The sequence below is a fragment of the Littorina saxatilis genome, unplaced genomic scaffold (assembly GCF_037325665.1).
Source record: "Littorina saxatilis isolate snail1 unplaced genomic scaffold, US_GU_Lsax_2.0 scaffold_2460, whole genome shotgun sequence".
NCBI lineage: Eukaryota > Metazoa > Mollusca > Gastropoda > Littorinimorpha > Littorinidae > Littorina > Littorina saxatilis.
In genome coordinates, this window is record NW_027127321.1 from 1 (window position 1) to 15,658 (window position 15,658).

General features: G+C 40.0%; 1 protein-coding gene and 1 long non-coding RNA gene across 2 annotated transcripts; one reads left to right on the forward strand and one right to left on the reverse strand.

The window, feature by feature from the left end:
- The first annotated feature begins 1,877 nt into the window (after positions 1 to 1,877).
- Positions 1,878 to 13,297, forward strand: LOC138955789 (uncharacterized). The gene is made up of 3 exons (XR_011452370.1): positions 1,878 to 2,492; positions 3,056 to 3,219; positions 13,158 to 13,297. It is a non-coding gene; the product is annotated as an uncharacterized lncRNA (long non-coding RNA).
- On the reverse strand, positions 12,985 to 15,638 carry LOC138955788 (uncharacterized). Its single transcript, XM_070327320.1, has 3 exons — positions 15,268 to 15,638; positions 13,993 to 14,167; positions 12,985 to 13,561 (listed from the first exon to the last, which is right to left on the reverse strand). The coding sequence occupies exons 1-3, from the start codon at positions 15,478 to 15,480 to the stop codon at positions 13,515 to 13,517; spliced, it is 435 nt and encodes a 144-aa protein (XP_070183421.1). The 5' UTR covers positions 15,481 to 15,638; the 3' UTR covers positions 12,985 to 13,514.
- Positions 15,639 to 15,658: the final 20 nt, after the last annotated feature.

A 15,658-nucleotide genomic window follows, 5' to 3' on the forward strand; every position in this document is an offset into this window, starting at 1 on the left:
ATTATGGAAAGCCGTTTGGCTCATAACCATTACACGCGTAATAAAAAATAAATACACGCGTAATAAATGATTAATACGCGTGTAATAAATGATTAATGCGCGTGTAATAATCATTTTTTACGCGTGTAAGAAATGATTAAATACGCGTGTAATAACTATTTCATGCGCGTGTAAGAAATGATTAAATACGCGTGTAATAAATATTTCATGCACGTGTAAGAAATGATTAAATACACATGCAGGAAATAGTTTATACGCGTGTAAGAAATGATTAAATGCACGTGGAATAAAAATGTCATACACGTGTACGAAATGATTAAATACACGCGTAATAAATATTTCATGCGCGTGTAAGAAATATTTAATACACGCGTAATAAATATTTTATGCGCGTGTAAGAAATAATTAATACACGCGTAATAATCATTTCATGCGCGTGTAAAAAATATTTAATACACGCGTAATAAATATTTCATGCGCGTGTAAGAAATAATTAATACACGCGTAATAATCATTTCTTACACGCGTATGAAATATTTATTACACGTGTATTTAATCATTATGCTATTCCATAGCATAAGAAAAAAGATAAATTACACGCGCATTAATCATTTATTACACGCGTATTAATCATTTATTACGCGTGTATTTATTTTTTATTACGCGTGTAATGGTTATGAGCCAAACGGCTTTCCATACACACACACACACACCGCGCGCGACTGCGTGAAGATGCACGTCACCTTATCATTTAATCACACAATGTAAAAACGTGGTGGTTAAAACTGAATAGTATCATGAATCTCTGAAGAGAATTTTTTTTTTCAACAGTCCTTTGTGTAAGGCACACGCAGATTGAATGTAGCTGAAGCCATACCGTAAAAACTAAGAACAGATCTATAAGATTCTAAAAAAAAATGTGACATTTTAGTTCTATTCATCTGGATGAGCTTGATCTGTCCATAGATGACGAGTTAGCGATACCGTCTGTATAGATCTATGATCTGTCCGAAGTAGAATCGGCCACTGAAAATGCAACTCCCCCCTCCCTTTCCCACGACACACACCACGACACGACACTAGCTGAGAAAAGGAAAAAGTGTGGAGGAATACATAATGTAAAAACCAAATCTAAAGCCTTTGAGTATGAAATGTTCGGATGCGCCCTTTCAGCCTACGGTGAAATGGTAATCATGTACGTACAAGCTTTGTTTCAGAACTGTGAAACGTAATAACTAGGTTTGAATTCAAATATACAAGTAAAGTTAATGGAAGATCAAAGTAAAGGTTGGGTGTAATGTCAACAATTATACTTACATTCCGTTTCAGCATGCTCTTCCACAGGAAAAACTCCCAGGGCTTTGTCCTGCTTGCGATTTTGCCAAAAGTACTTTGAGCACACCCCCGACGTAACTTTCAATGAGCATCATAGTGTTTTTGCCACTTGCCGGTTGAATTTGGCGCCTAATTCCAACTTCGCTGCATCTCAGGGTTGTTTCTGGTCCCCCAAATGTACACATTCAGACCTATGCCGCCCTGATCGATCACAATTTTGCTTTTTACGTAACTGGCGCAAGATGGCAGACATCTTTGGACCATAAATGACTCTTTGCGCATGCGCCGCGAATAATTTGATTGGTCGATATTTTTAGGCAGAGCACATGGTCTCAGAAAACAGAAAAGTAAACATTGGAAGCGTGAGTCACGCTCCCAAAAAATAGAAACTTTTTTTACATATATGTTTTTTTCTGTAACTTTTTGCCCCATGGTTCATTCATCATCTGAAATAACTTTTTAGCGAAATCTAACCATACGATTATTGGAAAAAAGTCAAAATGTAGACGACCACCTTTAAAGAAAAAGTCCAAGGTTTTTAAGTATCTCCAAAAACTTGATAATCGAATGCCAAATGTTACAAACATCTCTGGAAAAATATTTTAAAAATTGAAAAAAAATTGTTGTTGTTGTAGTTGAAGATTTAGTGTTGCGGGGCTAACCAAGACAAGTCGCCTGGGGTCAAGTAGTGGTCACGTGGTTTTCGGTGCACTGTGACGTCGGTGCACTGTGACGTCACAAGTTTTTGTGTTGATTCTACCACTAGTACCAGCTTGATTTTCACACAGAAAAGTCACCACTGTATGCCCGAAAAGAATGCCTCGGTGGAGAGCAGCTGCAAACTGCAACAACTCGTCAATGTCCCCAGGCATTTCATAGCACAATATCCCTCATAAAACTCTGAGTCTCTTGTGGAAATGGAAGAGGTGTGTGCAGCACAAGCGTGCAGATTTCAAAGTGTCGGGCACTTTCTGGACACAGATTTCGCCATTTTTCTGCAGCACAAAAGTTGGCGTTTTGACCACTGGCAGTGTCTTCCCTTCATAAAAGTCCGGAGAGGGCAGTATTACGCGAGGCTGGTACAGTCGACGAGTCATCGAAACTCCGAGGCGAACATACGAACAGCGGATTATCTCACAAGAAGGAATGCGTTGAAGGTCAGAGTACATGCTTTTATTTTCATGCATACACGTAAACATTGTTTTGCTGCGCAGCGAATACGAATTGGTGCAGAACAGTATGTCTGAGTCCAGCTGATATTCGCTAGATACAGGCTAGATCTACAGAGTTACAGAACGGTCTGAGCTGAGCTAAGAATAAGAGTAAAAAGTAGTCGGGGTTGTGGACACGTAAGACAATGCGTGTGTCACGTTATCTATTCTATTCAGTCGCAAACTATCCCCTGATATCAATTCATGAAATTGGCAGCGTTTGCTGGAATCATGGTTTAATGCTATTTTAACCAGATGTAAGCTTTTGGTGGATGTGCAACCGGTAACAGACACCTGCATGCTAGAGACAAGAAGATTACGAATTGTGCAGGGAATTAATCTTTCTGCATTGACTGAGAGACGCAAAACCAGTCTAATTGCTACAACATGGATACACATCGAGACGACTTCCAGAGGGTGTCTAAATGTTCAGTGTACTGTATAGATCAGAAGCATACTTTCGAATTGATTTATACTCACACTCATTTTCTCTCTTCTTTTACTTCCAGACCTTTCATCATCACTCACGGCCACTGGTCAGAACAGGCCACTAGACACTGACACCATGACCATTCCAGATTTCCCGGTTCTCCGTGATCACAACGCAACTGTTGACCAGTCCTGTTCCTACCGTCCAGAATCACCACAGGAGAAAACCAACGTGCCATTCATCGTAAGATTTTTGTTTTGTTTTGAAAATTAGTGCCTTATTCTGGCTTTGCAAAAAACAAGAAAGTGTCTTTGACAGATACCATCCAAATAATACATTATGATAATGAAAACAAGTAGTTCATTTCTACTCATGTTAACTGAGCTGTTTCTGTGCTGAGCGACATATGGATTGAATTTCTTTTGTAACTCACCTCCCGTCAACCTGCAAAACTACATCTGTAGAAGTAGTTTCAAATAAAGTCAGTGTGCTTCCGAATAAAAAATATGAAAGGGTATTTTCTGAAATGTTTAATTATAGACCAAAACAAAACATTCACGAGTATGTTGTTGACCTGATGGTCTTTATGGTAGACAGCAAGAGTTGCATGTTCAAGAAGTACATTTGAAAGAGCAAGGTAATTTAAGGTGGTATAATTTTAATGGTAGGTTCCACTGTAAGGCGACATGGAGGGTATCTTTGACGGACTCATTCAACATTCATACCCATGCACATCACCTCAAACACATAAGCTTAGTTCTTGAGTCAAATTTATTGGCTTCATAAATATTGTGAATGTTTGTCCGTTTGCAGATTGGCTTATCTATGAATTTTTTTCGAAAATATCTTGCGATCTACGTACGCATAATGTAACACGTGAAGAAGAACATAAAAAGTTCGTCAAGAGGAATCTAATTTGCATTTGCCTTCCTTATTGTTAATTTTTTCTTCATAAAGACTACTTGAAATAAACACAATGTTTAGCCATATCAAGGCCTCTGAACACGTTTAAAAAAATGCAGGTCTTCTATATATACGACTAGTGTCTGTGTGTCTGTCTGTGTCTTCGCGATGCACGGCCAAAGTTCTCGATGGATCTGCTTCAAATTTGGTGGGCTTATTCACAGAGACCCCGGACACAACCTCATCGATGAGATATTTCAACACGTGCTCTCAGCGCGCAGCGCTGAACCGATTTTGGTTTTTCGCGCGCAGCGCTGAAGCGATTTTGGTTTTTCTCTCGATCCATTCCCAGTAACTCTTCCTTATCTTCTCCAGTGTTTTCAGCCGCGTTTGTCTCCCTTCCTCCGTGTGGTGCGCCGGCAAAGCCGGCGTACACCCGGCAAAGCCGGGTCCCAGGCGCAGCCTGGTTTTTTGACTCACATGCGAAGCAAAAGTGAGTCTATGTACTCACCCGAGTCGTCCGTCCGTCCGTCCGTCCGTCCGGACGTCCGTCCGTCCGTCCGTCCGGAAAACTTTAACGTTGGATATTTCTTGGACACTATTCAGTCTATCAGTACCAAATTTGGCAAGATGGTGTATGATGACAAGGGCCAAAAAAACATACATAGCATCTTGACCTTGCTTCAAGGTCAAGGTCGCAGGGGCCATAAATGTTGCCTAAAAAACAGCTATTTTTCACATTTTTCCCATTTTCTCTGAAGTTTTTGAGATTCAATACCTCACCTATATATGATATATAGGGCAAAGTAAGCCCCATCTTTTGATACCAGTTTGGTTTACCTTGCTTCAAGGTCAAGGTCACAGGAGCTCTTCAAAGTTGGATTGTATACATATTTTGAAGTGACCTTGACCCTGAACTATGGAAGATAACTGTTTCAAACTTAAAAATTATGTGGGGCACATGTTATGCTTTCATCATGAGACACATTTGGTCACATATGATCAAGGTCAAGGTCACTTTGACCCTTATGAAAAGTGACCAAAATAAGGTAGTGAACCACTAAAAGTGACCATATCTCATGGTAGAAAGAGCCAATAAGCACCATTGTACTTCCTATGTCTTGAATTAACAGCTTTGTGTTGCATGACCTTGGATGACCTTGACCTTGGGTCAAGGTCACATGTATTTTGGTAGGAAAAATGTGTAAAGCATGTGAGTCGTATGGGCTTTGCCCTTCTTGTTATTTTATTTTTTTATTATTTTTTTTTAAATTTGCCAAGCACATCATTGTGGGGCTTTTAATGAATAACATGCATCCGTCCACTCACAATATATTTTCTTTCATCCTTCAACATTTACCACTCAAAAAGTATATAGTATCAAAATTAATGAAAAACTTTTTTCTTACTTGTACCCTTAGACAATTTTCCTTGGTTGCCCCAAGATTGTGTTACTATTTGCTTAGACCATAGCTTTTTTTCTTTTTTTTCCGTTGAAATATGTATTTAAAATGCATATCATTATAATTATACACACACAAAAAACACAGTATGACATCCACTATATACATCTTGGTGTAACTTTGGGTCCGTATCTAGAAATGAGAAGAGAAGGAGAAAAAAATAAAAGAAATAAGAATAGAAAAATAAAAGAAATAAAAAAGAGGAATAAAAGTCATAATTTTACATTTCTGATCTGCAATTGCTTTTCGAATAAAACAAAGAGAGGAATTGAAGCCTTTGTTTTTTTATAAATACTTATGCACATTTTAGCAACCAAAATTATACGGTTCAATTCTTTCAACAGGGTTGCTTGCATTTTTCGATTTTTAACACCAAACATAATTTCGTGCACTGTTAACTCTATTTGTTTATCCATATGTACCCAAATATAAAATTCTATCTGTTTCCAAAACTCAATCACCACTGGGCAAAAGAGAAAAAAGTGTTCTATATAATCAACGCTATTGCTACAATATGAACAGACATTGTCCTCCACAACTTTCATTTTACATAACATAATGTTTGTGGGATAAATATTGTGAAGTAATTTCCATTGTAATACACGCAACCTTGTTTCTTTAACCGATTCAAAACTAGTCAGCCAATCTTTCTTATCAATTTCATAATTAAATTTCCTCCTCCAAAAGCCAATTGCACAAGGTTCAACAACTTTCATACTTACTAATTCTTTTCTAAACTGTTGTGCGCTATGTACTTTCTTACCACGATATAAGGGGATATCCATCAAATCAATTTCTTTCTTTCCGTGCATCGTCTTGTGCATTACATTCAGAGCAACAGCACGAACCATGTTATATTCCAAAATTCTCCGTGGGGATTTTCCTAAAACATCACAAATGAACTGATAGGAGACAAATTCGTTTCTGTATAAAACATCATGTACGCTATTAAGACCCTTTCTCGCCCAATCTTCAAAATACAGTACATTTCCGGCATAAGCAAAACATTGGTTATTCCATAAAAGCGGATTAAATAAATTATTATCAATACATAAGCCTACGTTGTTATCAAGCCAGGTTTTCAAAACAATTTTCCAAAATTTGGATTTGACAAGTTCACTCCCCTTTAGTCTCCGAAAATTAACATTTGAATAAAAACATTCACAATTTGAGCCGTACATTGAAAACACTGACTTTGGAACACATTTCCACTTATCCGTGACTTTGCGGGATGTCAGTCTGACAGCCCATTGTAATAAAAATGATGCCTGCATGTGTTTCAAATCAATCATATTTAAACCACCATTTTCGACATCACTACACAATATTATCCTTTTAACCTTTTCAAATGCCTTTTTATTATTTTCTTTCTTTTTCCACAAAAATCTAAACAACAGTCTATTAACTTCTGCTAATACTTTATCAGGGATCACAAATGCCTGCATAAAATAAACAAATTGGGAGATCAAGAACGTTTTTATTACAATAATTTTACCCATGATACTCAAATTTCTTTTCTCCCATGCCGCAATCAAGCGCTTAACAGACGTAATTCGCTCTGTCCAATTTTCCTCAACGTCAGAGGCTGATATGTCATTACAAAAATAAATTCCCAAAATCTTTAATTTTTTCTTCCAATTGAAATCATAAAAGGTGTCTTGACAATGTTTTTGACTTCCTAGCCACATGGCTTCACATTTTGACAGATTCAACTTTAATCCGGAAACGTAGTAAAAAGAATCAAAAATCAATAAGGCATGTTTTAAATCCGTTTCGCTTTTCAAAAATAACGTTACATCGTCAGCATACAAAGCAATTTTTAACATATCATCCCAAAACCTATCATTTAAACAATTCAAATTCGAAATACCGTTAACATTCTTATTCTGCCTAATCTTAATGGCTACTAACTCAATTGCCAAAACAAAGGCTAAAGGCGAGAATGGACATCCCTGACGGATTCCAGACTCCACTGGAAAATACTCAGACAACCAGCCTGCATAATTAACACAACTCTTGGCATCTTTCATCAAAACTTCGACCCAAGTTACAAACTCCGGGCCAAAGCCAAAATTTTTAAAAACATTTATCATAAAGTCTTTTGAAATACAATCAAATGCATGAAACATGTCGATGGTGACCAAAAGACCTGGTTTATCTTGCACATTCATTTGATCTATGACGTCATCAATCAATCTTAACAAAGATGAAACTTGCCTCCCTTTAATATATCCAACCTGATCAGGATTAATCACATTATGTACAACTTTGTTCATGCGTAAAGCCAGACATTTCGCCAGTAATTTATAATCACTGTTTGTTAGCGAAATTGGACGCCAATTATTTAATTCATCTCTCGGAAGGTTTTTACCTTTATGAATTAACACAATGACAGCATTTCTTTGAGACGCAGACAAACTACCATTATCAAATGCTGCTGAAAAAGAACGTGATATAAATATACTCACTCGAGACCAAAATACTTTAATAAATTCAATTGTAATGCCATCAGAACCTGGGGAAGAACCATTTTTCATTTGTTTTAGTGCGTGCAACAGTTCATTAGCAGTTAGAGAGCCCTCGCAGCTGTTCTTATCTTCGTCGGAAAGAGAAGGAACGCTGCAGCCTTGCAAAAAATCGTCAACATTACCAACATTATCTACTATATCTATTTTCTTTCTATACAAATTCATAAAATACTTTTTTTGCACACTGTGTATTTGTTTTTGATCTGTACACACTCGCCCTTCATCATCTTTCACGCGATCCATAACCTTTGCATTTGCACGTGCTTTTTCCAGACTCAAGAAATATTTTGTGTTTTTCTCCCCTTCCTCGACCCATTTAGCGCGAGCTCTAACCTGAGCGGCTCGTGCCCTTTTTATTTCCATTAACTCGAGTTGCATTTTCACGTGTTCACGCTTTGCTTGGGTATCATTACAGTTAGGATTCTTACTCAAGTAAACGTCTAAATCATTCAGTTTATTACACAAATCTGCAACTTCATTTCTCCTTTGACACTGTTTATTTTTGCTATAATTAATGGTAAACTCTCTAATTTTAACTTTTAACATTTCCCAATCCAGTTGACAATCCAATTCTTCGCTACAAAATCCTTCAATAAAAATATTCATTTCATTAACATAATCAATATCTTCCAACATCAAATTATTAAACTTCCAATAACCTTTGCCTCGTACAATCTCACTTACTTTCAATCGAACCAGGCACCCTCTATGGTCTGAAAAAGGAACACTGACAATGCCACAATCAAAGTTCAAATCAAAAATACCGGAGCTAACCAAAATGTAATCAAGTCGTCTGGCAATAAACGGAGTCTTTCTTGACCAGGTAAATTCCTTTGTATCCGGGTTGAAAAACCTCCAGACATCATACAAATCACATGTGTTAACCACATCATTAAATTTGGCAACGTTATCCCCAGAATGATTCTCGCCAGCTATAACATCCATTTCATTATTCAACACGCAGTTAAAATCACCACATACTATGATCTCATCGCATTCAAAACTTTTAATTTTTTCCGTCAACTCATCCAAAAATTTAACTTTTTCTTTTGTTTCGTTAGGTGCATACACATTTACAATTGCAACTGATTTATTTTTTATTCTAATACATGTCGCTAAGATTCTCTTTGACGAGAACAATACAGAGACATCTTCACTAACATTCTTTCCAAACAAAATCATTTGACCGGCGCTGTGCGATGTCCCTTCATGGAACACGAAACCATTCTTCCATTCTTTCATCCACTCGTCCGACACACTTCCCGTTATGTAAGTCTCCTGTAAACATATTACATCGTATTTCTTTTGTTTAAGAAAAGTAAACACCGATTTTCTTTTCATCTTTGATCTGATCCCTCTAACATTTAGAGAGAAAACGTTCAATGAGGACGCGGCCATAAGGAAAGTCCGTGGGCAATAACGGGGTCGTTATCCGTGTGGCACGTGGGGTATGTGCGATTATTTGTTGTCATACCTGCCCTGCTTTCCAGCTGTGTCACTGGACTGCGGGGAATCCCCGCCCTCACGTGACCGCTTGGGAGTGGCCGATCGCTGTCTCGGTTGAAAGTCAATAGTGGTTTGCTTGTCTCTCGCTTGTCTGTCTTTGTCTTTGTTGCCTTTACCTTTACCGTTCTTTTTGGCGTTCGAAGAAGCTGCGGGAAGGGGTGTCGAATGGAGAAGGGCTGGAGTCGAGGAAGCGATGGGGGGAGGGAGGATGGGGACAGAGTCCTCGAACTTCTCGCTTTCGGCGTCGCTGCCACGCTCGTCGTTGTCGTCATCGTTGTCGTCATCGTGGTCGTTGTCAGCCAGTTGAGCGTGGGGGGGAGGGTGGTCGACCGCTCCTAGTCCGGTAGGACGGTCCCATACTGACTCCATGGCGACGGCCTGGCAGGCAGGGTCTCCCCTCTTGTGGCCACTGACGCGGCATGCTGAGCAGGTGACGTCACTGGTGCACTCGAAAGCACGGTGGCCGGGTCTCAGGCATCGGCGACACGTCAGCGTACTCGGGTCGACCTTGGGTTGTTCCCTGTGATAAATCTTGGCAGTGAAGCCCCCCACCTTCAGCGACTTTTCCAGCGGAGTGGATGGCACGCTGATGAAGAGGAAGCGTCTCCCAGTGATGAACCGGGTGAGCTTCCCGTCTCTGTCTCGTGTTTTCTCCATGATGGTGTTGGAGCGAAGGGTAGATCCAACTCTGACAAGCGCCGATTCTATGTCAGCATTCGCTACCGAGGTCGGTATGTCTGACACCCAAACCTTGGTAGCAGGGCTGTCCTGGCCGTTCGACCCATGTAGAATGAAGGGGTTCTTGTCATAGGTAGTGACGGTAATCCCACGCAAAGAGATGCTGTTAAGAAGTAAGGCTGTGCGAGCGCCTCGTGTTTTGGGGTAAATCCGCCATAAACCACGGATCTGTTGCGCCCCGGTGATAGTCTCTGACCCGCTTGCTCTCTCGGCTGCCAAGCATATTTCCAAAGTTTCGAATTGTGTATCAAGATCCGGAGGCAGGTCGCGCCTCAGAATGAAGACTGGTTCTACCATGCCTGACGATCGCGTTTGTGTTTGTGTACCTCGACGTAAACAGATATGTCGTCACACGTGTGTGTGTACCCTCCGGCGAGTCACGTCGCTTGACCGCCTTTGGTTTGACTATGACACAGATAGGACGCTGTTTACACACGGATTGTCACTGAGTTCACGTGCAGGGCTGAATCCACCTATGGTAGTGTTCACGCCTTGCAATAAGAAAAGATCAAAGGTTCGACAGAAAATTAGCTATCTAGCTGACTTTAGTACATCTTTGCATAATGTTTTTCAGCTATCAATAAACAATGGTTAGAGACAAAGCTCTCGGACAACTCACAGGGTCGCAGAAGCCTCCAATTGGCAGAAAATGGCAGAAGAAGACGGAGCTCGTCTCACAAACACCCTTCCGACATCGAAAGGGGAAATCACTCTGCGCAGCCTGGTATTCGGCTCTACTTCTTCCCGGCGAAGCCGGTACCCGGCGAAGCGGGTATTCATCTAGTCTATATATATATATATATATATACGATTTGTGTGTGTGTGTGTGTGTGTGTGTGTGTGTGTGTGTGTGTGTGTGTGTGTGTGTGTGTGTGTGTGTGTGTGTGTGTGTCCGCGATGCACGCCCAAGGTTCTCGATGGATCTGTTTCAAATTTGGTGGCCATATTCAGCTACACCCCGGACACAACCTGCTCGATGAGATATTTCAACACGTGCTCTCAGCGCGCAGCGCTGAACCGATTTTGGTTTTTCTCTGGATCCATTCCCAGTAACTCTTCCTTATCTTCTCCAGTGTTTTCAGCGTTTATCTCCCTTCCTTCGTGTGGCGTCAATCCATATTCCCGTTTCTATTTTTAGAAGGTCACTGTCGACAACGCTCAATCCATATTCCCGTTATACTATTTTTACTCTTCTCCAGTGTTTTGCGCGTTTATCTCCCTTCCTGCGTGGGGTGCGGGTCCCCGCGCAGCCGGGTATTAGGCTCGACTTCTTCCCGGCGAAGCCGTACCCGGCGAAGCGGGTATTCAGCTAGTTGCTCACTATATCAGATCTGCCAATGCTCAGTTTACACGGGAAAAATCATCTCTCGACTTGAACACATCGCAATAAACAGCCTCACTGCTTCTTGGAGCTGTATTTTGTGTGTGGAATGAATTACACATGTGGCGTTTTAGAAATTAATTCATAGAAGATGTACATTCGTGCAGAAAGGCTTTAATTTAATAATTAGGTCTTCGTGATGTTCTCTTAAAATAACTAACATGTGTTCCCTTTACCGGGCCTCTGAACCAGTTTTGTGAATATGCAGGTTAAAGGCAGAGTAAGCCTCCCGTAAACCATCACAGATACGGTCAGGCTTTTACACACAGTACAAACACCATTTCATTTAAACACTCACCAATTGAGAACATCCTAGGTGCCCTCCGTAAAGAGCGAACAATTTTCAAAGAATTTATTTTTGCGTGGTTTATCTTACCCCTGAGCCATCGTGAACCCGTGTGATCCAGTTTTCCCTTTTCACAATGCAGTCGTCATAGTTAGTCATTTGAATGCGACTCGACGTGAGCTTATCTACAATAGCACGTTTTTTTTATGCACGAAACAACGGCTGTGGTTCACAAGAACTCTAGCGATGGCTTTTGACTGTTGAGAGGAACGGCGATTTGCACTGATAAAACGGCCGTCGTCTGCTACGACCCTTGCGTGACCCTGCTTCCGGGCTTTTCTTTTTTTAAACTTTCACAACTTCGAATTGTTCTGATCTTGTCTTGATGAAAAACGAATTCTTTTATGATTAAAGAATGTTTGTGTAACAAGCTGTCAATTTATTATTTAGATTTTAAAAGTTAGGTCTAGCGCAAAAACGAGGCGCCGTTGTTGTTAACGGAACAAGTCTACGAAAATAAATTCTTTGAAAATGTCTCACGCTCGACAGAAAGCAGCCAGGATGTTCCCGTTCGGTGAGCGTTCAAATGGAAGTATGCTTGTACTGTATTTAGACGCTCGGGGAGCTCTGTGATGGTTTACGGGAGGCTTACTGTGCCTTTAAACTCGTGCCTTTTCTGTGTTATCAGTATATTTCTCATCCAGGCATGGATGCGTCCTCTTAAATGGACAGCCCTTCGACAGTTCTTCCCGTGCAAACGATTGGGTTCAAAATCTCAAATCTTACCAGGCTTTTACATGGGATATGGCCATCCTTCCGTTTTGAAAAATACCAGAACTGAACACTCTGTATGGGTACTCTCTTTGCGAATATAGAATTTTATTAATTAATTTCTTAAACGCCACACGTGTAAAACATTCCCCACAAAATCCAGCTCCAAAAACCAGTCAGGATGTTTATTCCTGGTATATGTTCAAGCCAAGAGATTTTTTTTTTCTATGTAAAAGTCTTCGCAGATCTGTGTAGTGAGCAATACTGTTTTTAAAAAGGACGTGCCTTATTAAGCCTGTATAGACGGTTTGATTGTTGAGATACCTGCTGGCAATGACCGCAAGAATGAATGAATGCAAGAGGTAGTAATGCACAGATGACAACAAACCGACCTGCATTTAAAAAAAGTTAGGAGGCCTTGATAATGGGAAACATTTAGTTAATTTTCAGAATCTTTATGAAGAAATAATGAACGAGAAGAAATTCTGGCCTTGAAGTAAATGCAAATCAAATTATGTATACTTTTGACAAACTTTTTCTGTTCTTATTCACATGTTAAAATGTGTGCAGAGATCGTTAGTTACTTCCAAAAAAACATGTTTCAGGCAACATGCAAACGGACAATACTGGACACAGGCTATGCTGACCGGCTCAAGGACTGACTACCTGATGCTGGAGTACACCAACAGTGGAAAAAGTCTGGAACAAAATGTTGCAGAATGTGAACCATGTACCGGACCACGTGACAACCCAGTATCATCTCAGTCAAACCATGCAGGAATCTGTTCAACCAAAGATACTAGTTCAACACAGTCACACGATTTGTAAAAGTATATTTCAGCCTTCTGTAGCTCAGGGAGTTTGAACCCCACTCTTCATCCGTTTGGGAAAATATTTCTGATTGTTTTGACTGCACAGGTTGGTAATGGTACTCTGATGCTTCTGCCGAGAAACCCCACTCGCTAGCGCACAAGCTGCCTGTTATGGGTAAGCGACGTGCCTGTATTTCCTGCAAAGCAAGACAGAATAAAACAGCAGCTTAGTTTGAGCTTTTAATTAAGACATTCGTACCAGAGAAAACGTGTACGTGTTTGTTTGGAGAGGGTGGATAGAATCATAAGACACGCTGTGTCTATGTGACGTAGAACAGGTTTTCAAATTCATGCTGAAGCACTGTGTGATCGCTATTTTCTCTGGCATATCTTACCTTAATTTCAGATAGACTGGGAACCGAAATGAGGATGTTTACATGAATAAACTATGATGATATGTATGTGTTCAGAAATAAAGAATAGTTTTAATGATATATGATGGTGTTTTTTTTAACCCAATGTGATATTTTTGTATTTGAAAACAAATTGTACACTCTGTTGTCAACTTTACTTTCAGATAAATAAATCTATCATAATGGAAATCATCTGTTTGTGTTGTGTTACTTACCCATTTTGATCAGTGTTGAGTCGTCCATATTCCTGTGTGTACGCATAGTATGCAGTTTGAAGGTAGTAGATGTCCGAGCAAACATAGGAGGATGTGCTGTTAGGCTGTCTATCTCCTCATCCAGGTTTTCCAGATATTTGAATTTCGTTCCCTCTTGGAGTTTCTGCACTGACACCTGATAAGCAAAATACACGTATCACTCTGTGATCATGGCAACATGTATCATCTGTATGCCCCGTTCAAAAATTACCTTGAGATTCTAAGGTATACACAGAAATTGCAGTGGATCACAAAAACAACACGAACAGTAGTACATGTATATATTCAGTTTAAAAATTCATGCAATGAGAGTCAATAACCCGATTTAACCCCAGGTAGATTCAGGGTCCCACTGACTGAATCTCATATGGTTGCTTTTCGGCACACACCACACATTTTTAATGTGACTGTGAGGTTTTGTTAATACATAGTAGCAACGTACTGTCTGTTCGTGACGTTTGAGAATACCGATCTATGCACTAACGCATTGTCTTTTTGTAGTGTGACTGTCCGATATTGCGTACTCCTAAAAATCAATGATCAAAAAGTTTGAACTGCTGTAATCGTGTTTCAGCATATGTCTGACAGTGCTTATTTGCTTCCAAAACGGCTTGCGATATCACGCCATCAGCGTTTCGCCACTGCTCAGAAAATCTTATGATTTCAGATCTAGTTTGAGATCGGAAATCACGTGTGCTCGTTTAAAAAATAAAATTCTTTTATTACTTCCCTTTGACCGTTTCGCAAGAAAAATGTCAGGATCACTATTAGCACATGAAAGCAGCCCAACGCCATTTGAAATAAGTTTCACTGTTTAGTGGTGTCAATTTCATGTAGTGTCTTACTGTCGCAAATAAAAATACCAAGATAAGTGCAGTTTTGTCCGCAAGAAACAGGCTTTGTGCAATGTTAACTTGCTGTCTACATGTTTCGTTGTGTGACTGAAGAATTACTCAGAATTCCCAGAGAAAATAAGGATAGTCGCGTGTGAACATCACTGTGGAAGCATTTATTCTCAACTGGGCAGTTCAAGGACGAAATCCGTGATTAAAGATAGGAAAATAAACAACACTAGATGCCTGAAATAATATCATAAATCCATAATCTTTACAAGCTTACAGATCTGTGGAAGCACATCAACTGATCTGTGAAAAACACACCTGACTTCAATCTGGCATGCAAGAGGTATCGACTACGGACTAGTGTGTCAACATCACAACAAAGAGAATCACATACCATTTCGTATTGCCGCTTATGCTGGCTCTGTTTCAAGCAGTTCCTTGTGGCCTCGCCAGCATTTTGACGACGAAGAGGCTCAAACGGGCACGCTAAAACCTCAGGCTGGCTGAAAACAGTATTCCGTATTCCACTTGTCTTCCTCACTGCTTGAGCCGGCCATGTTTGTTGTTCAAGGCTCGTGACGTAGCACACGTATGTGCACAAGGTCATGAGCCAAGACTGCGCGCGCGATGGAACGATTCAGAACAACCAAAAACGAGTCAAAGTATACTTTTTGGATTTCTGTGTTCATTTTTACACACGCATTTGTGGTTGATGAATTAAGAGGGTCAACATATCAAAAGTGACCCTAAACCTTGGACTTTTCCTTTAACAAAAATAGGTTGCT

What these genes read in the sequence shown, in the direction of transcription:
- LOC138955788 (XM_070327320.1), bottom strand. Translation starts at nt 15,480, where the DNA reads ATGACCTTGTGCACATACGTGTGCTACGTCACGAGCCTTGAACAACAA. An exon ending in ATAAGCGGCAATACGAAATG is followed by an intron (nt 14,168 to 15,267) that starts GTATGTGATTCT and finishes TTTGCTTATCAG; the next exon opens with GTGTCAGTGCAGAAACTCCA. An exon ending in CTCAACACTGATCAAAATGG is followed by an intron (nt 13,562 to 13,992) that starts GTAAGTAACACA and finishes CTTGCTTTGCAG; the next exon opens with GAAATACAGGCACGTCGCTT.